Source organism: Macaca mulatta, chromosome 7, assembly GCF_049350105.2.
Source record: "Macaca mulatta isolate MMU2019108-1 chromosome 7, T2T-MMU8v2.0, whole genome shotgun sequence".
Lineage (NCBI taxonomy): Eukaryota > Metazoa > Chordata > Mammalia > Primates > Cercopithecidae > Macaca > Macaca mulatta.
This window is the reverse complement of record NC_133412.1, coordinates 45,998,759-46,006,168: the sequence shown is the minus strand read 5'-3', so window position 1 is coordinate 46,006,168 and position 7,410 is coordinate 45,998,759. Positions and strand designations below refer to the sequence as shown.

The 7,410-nt window shown below is 51.3% G+C and overlaps 1 protein-coding gene across 4 annotated transcripts in view; it reads left to right on the top strand.

The window, feature by feature from the left end:
* Positions 1 to 5,393: 5,393 nt before the first annotated feature.
* ITGA11 (integrin subunit alpha 11) overlaps positions 5,394 to 7,410 on the top strand; it is a 132,645-nt gene continuing 130,628 nt past the window's right edge. For 2 of the 4 annotated variants that reach the window (XR_013395684.1, XM_077939631.1), the window contains exon 1: positions 5,396 to 5,706. Coding sequence is in view for 2 of the 4 variants with exons in the window: in XM_077939631.1 (XP_077795757.1) it covers positions 5,655 to 5,706 (52 nt within the window). In the remaining 2 variants the exon portion in view is untranslated. Of the gene's footprint in view, positions 5,707 to 7,410 lie in introns of all 4 variants that reach the window. The other 2 variants (XM_015142554.3, XM_077939632.1) reach the window with 2 other exon arrangements.

Genomic DNA, 7,410 nt, shown 5'->3' with positions numbered 1-7,410 from the left:
TCTTCAAAGAGATGTTTCCCTATCCATCCTGCGTGTCTGTCTGTGCTGTGGCCACACTCCTTCCCTTTGATATCTTTACTGCAAATGCTGTACATACTTGTGGCTTGAGAAATGGAGATCACAAAATAACTTTTTAGATTCAGTATAGGTTTGTGTACAGGGCTTGATCCTTGTAGAAATTCCAGTCACTGACCCGCAGGCACAGGATTAGGAAGAATGGCGACATCCACCCCGCTCTAACATTTCGGATTAGACTTTGAAGTGGAAGGTGGCCGGGACAAACATACACTACTGGTGTAAACACACTTCTTCAAAGTTAACCTGCTTCACTTTGTTGTTGGGGATGAGACCTGGCATGACAAATAAAAACCAAGGACGCTTGTGCGTGACACAAGCACGCTTGTGCGTGACAAATGCAGCCACTTCCTATCACAAGAAGTCATTGGTCCAGAACAGTGGCATGCATCATTCAAACAGCAGATAACAAGGCAATCTGGTGGCCTTTTTTTTTTTTTTTAACTTCTTTTTTTTTCTTTTCCCTTTGGATTTATTATATCACTTTTTGGCAGAAGATGTGCCTTCTCAGTAACTGTAAGTTTGCTTAAGTTTATCTTTGAAAAAAAGTTTGCATTTCCTAAGCACAAAACAACTCATAGTACAGAGAGGAGGTAAGATCCGTGAGGGGGCCCCGCAAGGGCAGAAAGGAGCCTAGAAGCCAGGGAATGCCTCAAGGTGGAGCCCCCAGGCTGACTATGGAGATTGGCTGCATTGGAGGTACCCGGGAGCAGGACAGAGAAGGGTGGAGAGAAATAACCAGAGAGTAGAAGAGAGTGAAGAGTATTGGAAAAGAAAGTTGGAGAAAGTAAGGCAGAGGGCCCAAGATAGATACAGGGAGACCAGTTCATCCCAGTTTGCCAGAGATGGTTCCCCAATGTTGACAGTGAAGTCCTATATTCTAGAAAAGCTCTTAATCCCAGGCAAACCAGGACAATTGATCACCCGAGGTCAGAGAGGTGAAAAACTCAGAGAAAGGTTAGAAAGAGAGACACCTCTCTGAAATGAGTGTAGATCAGGGCACCCCAATAAATTTTCTGGAAGAAGAGTGCATTGGGGCCAGGTGTGGTGGCTCCTGCCTATAATCCCAACATTTTGGGAGGCCAAGGCAGGCGGATCACTTGAGGTCAGAAGTTTGAGACCAACCTGGCCAACATGGTGAAACCCCATCTCTACTTTAAAAAAAAAAAAAAAAAAGATACAGACACACGCACATACACACACAAATCAGTCAGGCATGGTGGCGGGCACCTGTAATCCCAGCTACTCGGGAACCTGAGGCAGGAGAATCACTTGAACCCAAGAGGCAGAGGTTGCAGTGAGGCAAGATTGCACCACTGCACTCCAGCCTGGGCGACAGAGCAAGACTCCATCTCCAAAAAAACAAAAAAGAATGCATTGGTCCTAACTGAGCCAAGGCCTCTGTCATCAGTGCTCCAGACCACTGCTCGTTCTCCCTCCCAAGAGAAGCCAAGGTCCTCCCAGAGAAGCATGCTCAGATTGAAAGCTTGGGAGCCACAGAAGCTGCCCATAGGACCTGTCTCTGAGCTGCATGAGCTCATGCTCATGCAGTCTTGGCCTGAAATGCGCACTCCCTCCACCCAGTTGGGATGTTGGGATTAATTATCAATCTGCTGTCAGAATGCTGGGTCCCAATCTCAGTTCTGCCACACAGATGATGTGGAATCTTGGGTGAATCTATTGCTACTTTGAGCTTAGATTTTTTAGTAACCATGGATTTGTCTGTCCAGTATACTTCACCATCCCCCTTTTCCTGGTTCCTTTAGGAAAGTCCTCCTGTAATATGTGGTTTTGGTGGGGCTGTCAGTCATGGCGCCTTTCTCTTCCCAAGTCATGGGGCTGGGTGTGTGTCCCAAACTGAGCTAATTATAGCACCATATCCTCTAGACACTAGGACTGGTTCAGGGGTGGGCATGAACCAAAGCCTTAGACTTTTCTGCTGGTTCTACTAAAGGGAGACTGTCTCTCTCGCTTTAGAATCTATAAAGTATAAGCTTCGGACTGCTAGACAGACAGAGAAACTCTTCTGCTGCAGGAAAGGAAAATGGAGTGAAGCAAAACTAAGAGAAGACAGAGAGAGAACAGTAACATTGATTTGAGAGCCTTGATCCAACCATACCTGCAGACAGAACACCTTTGCACTTCCTAGTTACACGACCTTTTACATTCTATTTTCCGCTTCAGTTTGATTGTGTTGAATTTTTGTCACTTGCAAGTGAAAAAACCTTCAACTACACAATCTCTTTATCTATAAAAAATAAATATAATTTTGTACAAGACTGTTGAGTATTAAATTAAATCATAGGTGTGAAAGGGATTTCAAAAATAATAAAACACTATACAGAGCACTTGTACATTGTTGGTAGGAATCTAAAATGATGCAGCAACTGTGGAAAACAGTTTGGCAGTTCCTCAAATGATTAAACATAAAATTACTATATGACTAGCAATTCCACTCCTAGGTGTATACCCAAGAGAACTGAAAACATACATTCATACAAAAACTTGTATGAATATTATGCTAACATTATGCCATGTTAATGAATGGTAGAACTGTTACCAGCAAGACTGGCAGCACGAATGTTCATAGCCACATTATTCACAATAACCCAAAGTGGAAACACAGAAATAAGCATCACCTGATGAATGGATAAACAAAAGGTATGTTACTTGGCAATAAAAAGGAATGAAATACTGATACATGTTGCAACATGAATGAACCTTGGAAACATCATGCTAAGGGAAAGAAGCCAGACTCAAAAGGTCACGTATTGTATGATTTCATTTATATGAAATGTCCAGAATAGGCAAATCCATAGAGACAGAAAATAGATTTGTGGTTACCAGGGACTGGTGGGAAGGAATGGGGAGTGGCTGCTCATGGTTACAGGGTTTCTTTTTGGGGTGATAAAAATATTGTGAAATTAGTGAGGATGATTTTACAATCTTGTGAAGATACTAAAAACTACTGGATTCTATGGTACAGTTTATGGCATATGAAAAAATAAATTAAAACACTGAGTATACGTAAAGAATTATTATTATTATTCAACAGAAATCACAGCTTTCATAAAGCCCTTCACCAAATTCCCTGCAGTTCTCCAGCCTTAGAGTCTGGATTGTGCACTCGTCACTCATATGCTGCTGCCTTGGGTGTGATTTAAAGAATGTTTAAGAGTGATGAAATAATAAATGGCTTTAAGTAGATTAATAAATAACAGATTATGATTAAATAAATAAATACGTGGTTATGTCTCGTCACCCTGGCTGATCGCCAGCTCCCCTAGTGTGGGGTTCTCCTCCCGTGTGTCCTGCAGAGCACAGGGGCACAGTAGGCGCTCTGTAGGATTTGTTGAAAGAACAAATGAGGGCACACCTCTCCCCCCTCCCTCCCATCTTACACAAAAGCACACAGATTGATCCCAAGGCCCCTGTGAGGACCGTGAAGGTGAATGAATGGTAGAATTGTTACCAGCGAGACCAGCAGCAGTGCAGCTAGGACAGCCACCACAGCGCGCCCCTTTAGCAAGCAGCGTGCAGACTCTAAGCGCAAGCTGCAGACCACCCACACGTCAGAGGTGCCTGGGGCACCCACTAGCATGCCTTGATCCTTGGGGAATTTGCATTCTTCGCACGTGCTCCAGGTCATTCTGATGCACCTGGAGATTTGTGCAAGACAGGGACGTGGGCTGCAGCTCATTCCCTAGCTGTGAGGGTGTTCTACATTCAACTCAGCTGGCTTAAACTCAACTCAGTAAAGGGGACTCACTGTCACATAACTGATAAGTCCCAAGGGGGAGCGGGATTAAGGGGTGGCTTCATTCAGAGGTTCAACAAGATCCTCCATTCTGTCATCCAGTGTCCACCTCATCTCGAGGCCAGATCTTCCTTCCCTACCCTGACCCTGTCAACTTCTGAGCTTACAAAGTTCCTTGTCCCAGCCTGGGAGAGGAGGCAGGAGAGGGAGAGGGGAGAAGAGAAAGTTAGTTCATTTGTTTGTTTGTTCTAGGGGCTCTTTCAGAAAGGCAAGAAAGCTTGCTTCCCGGAAAACCTTTTTCTTTTGTCATATTGCCCTTTCTGAAACTATGGGCTGGAAAAGGCAACATACTGATTCATTTCAGCCTGAACCGCATGCCTCCCTACACACACACACACACACACACACGCGCACCAGGGATGGAATCGCCTTCCCCAAGTCTGTGGCTGAATGGCAGAGGTGAAGATACTGAAGTAAAACCCAGATAGCCACCCGAAAGAGAGTGAAGTTGGGAGATGAGCACAATGCCCACTTCTCTTATGTTAACCTGAGTCTTCTCAAACTCCAGCTCATCTTCAGGGGCCCTGTCTGAACATCGTCTCCTCTGGGAAGCCCTTCCAATACCTCGCAGATAGAACACTCTGTCCTCTGTGCACCCACACACCACCTGTACTCACCCATCCATCCACCCACCCACCTACTTTGTTCTTGGGTGTTGGGGGCTTAGTACTCCATTGTGAACCAGAGATTTGTACCCTGTTGGTGTTTTCAGTCTGCACAGGAGAGAAAAGTTAGTCAAATAATCACACCAATTGATGTCTAGCTCCTCTGCTAAGCACAATGAAGAGAAATGAGGGAGAACGGGCTGGGGAATATCAACATGTGTCTGGGACCCGACCTGGTGGGGACGGGAAGAGGGGGTGAAGGAAGCCTTTCCTGAGAAAGTGAGGAAAAGGCGCTGTGCTGTGGCTTTCCTTGCATCCTGGCCATCTTACCCTCTGCCTTGGCTTACTCCATTGCTGGAAAAGCCAGCCTCCACACGCGCGATGGAGGTCCACGGCCTGGATTTAAAGCTCTTGAGATAAATGTGCATTGAATTTAACTGTCGGTGATTAGAAGGGGGAAAGAAGGTGGCAGGGTTCCAAAGAAGAGCTTCATGTTAGGGTAAGAGGGGGTGCACGGTGTCCCTGGGTGCTTTGGAATGCCTCAGGTGTGGAGGCTTGGGGAGTGGCAGTGGAGACGAATCTGCACGTATTCCAGGGTCCGAAGAAACACTGTAGCCTCTACAATTCAAGCCTCAGGGTGCGGGGAGACACCGGGATGTCTCACAATAGACCTTTGAGGGACATCCACTCACTTGGCCAAGGGAGACCTGAGTTCCAGCAGGTGTTCCTGAGTCAGCTTGGGCACCCTCTGAGTTTTGTGAATCTCTTCTTACTGGGAAATGGGAATAGAAACCACTTTTCCTGAACAGAATCTGACTGAGGCCGTGCGGTGCTACACTGGTGAGGGGGTTCCCAGGAGCGGTTCTCTGGAGTTTTCTCCAGAGGCTGACGTGGGGTTGGCGGAGAAGGAGCGCTGTCGAGGCGCGTCGAGGCAGCGCGCCGCCTGCCCAGGTGGCCCGGAGCCCGAGCCGGAGTGGTGTCCGGCGCCCCTCCCCGCCGCTCGAGCCCTCCCACTTCCTCTGAATGAGCCGCTGCTGTCAGGGAGCCCGGCGCCCGGCGCAGTGCAGGCTGCAGGCGCCGCGCCGAGGAGGCTGCCGCTCTGGCTCGCCGCCCCCCGCCGCCGCTGCACACCGGACCCCGCCGCCGCACCGCGGGCCATGGACCTGCCCAGGGGCCTGGTGGTGGCCTGGGCCCTCAGCCTGTGGCCAGGTACGTGCCCACCCTCTGCCTCCCCTTGCCTCTCGGAGTCCCTCCCTGGGCCCTCGGGGCTTGGATCCAGCGGCCAGCATCGGGACGCGACGCTCCTCCCAGGGTCAGACCTTGGCTGCTCTTGGGGACGTGGGTCCCCCAGGGACTGGCCCTAGTCTAGCGGTTCCGTCAAGTTTCGCAAAAGAGGGAGGTGCGCGGAGGCTGTTGAGAACCGGGACTCTGATGTGTTTGGGAAGAGTTGAAGAGGCTTGAGTTGAAAAGCGCCCAGAGCTGGTGGCCCTCCTGGGCGCCTTGGGTGCCTCCAAGGCCCACGCCGGGGTTCCCGCACGGCTGCCAGGGGCACTCGGGTGTCTCGGGAGCGCCGCAGGCGCGCGGCCCGGGCTGGGGAAGCGGACAGCGCCGAGAGAGTGTGCCCCAGCTGCCCTCCCTGGCTCGGGGAAAGCATCTCAAAGTTTGGAGAGCTGGCGCGGCGGCCCCGGAGGGCTTGAGGGGTGGGGATGAGGGCTCTCCAGAGTCCCTCCGGCCAAAGACAGAGCAAAGCCCCTGGGCTATGGCCGGTAGGCGGGGGCTAGCCCTCGTCGGCCAGGCCAGCAGCGGCGGGACCCAGTCACGCAGCGTAGGACCCCGGGAAACGTTACCTGATACCGGGGGTAGGGACCCGGCATCGCCTCCCAACCCGCGCTCGGAATTATGCAATTATTCAATAATCTGGGGAAAGCCGCCGTCGCCTAGACGCGCGCCGCCGCCTAATGCACTCCAGGTGTTTGGGCGCGGCAGGAACCTCCGGCCTGAGGGGCGCATGGCCGGGAGCGGGAGGCCAGCCCTGGGCTCTCCTCCCTAGGGTACCCCGGCCCCGGCCGTCCCACGCCGGGCGCCCCGGTTCCACCCTCCACGGGGGCGGCCGCCAGTGATGCTGTTCTGTGGAAGGCGTCCGAGTGCTCCGGCAAGGGCCAGCGCCTAGGTTACTGGCCAGGAGTGGGCGCTCGCCCTTGCCTTCCCTTCTGCGTGGGCTCCAGGCCCGAGCTGGGGCCAGTAGTGGGGGTCAGATGCGGTGGTAGTGGGAGAGGTGCCCTCAGGGAGCTCAGGTGGAGACCATCCCGCAGCCGTTTGCCCCAGTCCCCGGGTACCACGCAAAGCAAGTCCGCCCTCCTGTCGGTCTGCAGAGGAGCTTCTCAGAGGGCCCATGGTTGAATGGGCCTCTGGCTAGTGGACTCCTAGAGTCACAGTTTAAAACAATCATGGATGCATTGAGTTGTGGGAGCTTGGAAGGGAGAGCAGGGGAAGAACTGCCACCAGGCCAACATTCATCTAGAAGCCAGCTGCGGAGGAGGCCAAGCCCATTTAGGTGCATTTAGACAGCAGGGGAGAATCTTTTCCAGGAGCCGTCCTCATATCACTCCAGATCCAGCCACAAGAAAAGAGACGCACTCCTGTGTGACTCCAGATAGGTGGCTCCATCAGAACCTTGGGAAGGAGTGGCCGCCTTAGGGGCTAAGGACAGCCTGGACCTCAGGAAGCTAAGAGCGATGGCTTTGGAATCAGACCTGGCTTCCACTTCTGGCTCTATATCCCGCTAGCTGTTCAATATAGGACTGGTAATGCAACCTTTCCAACAGGTTTCCTTATGTGAGGAATGGAGACACAAATTCCTTGTCAGTCAAGTTGTCAGGATACAGTAAGGCACTGTAAGAAAGGCCCTTAACA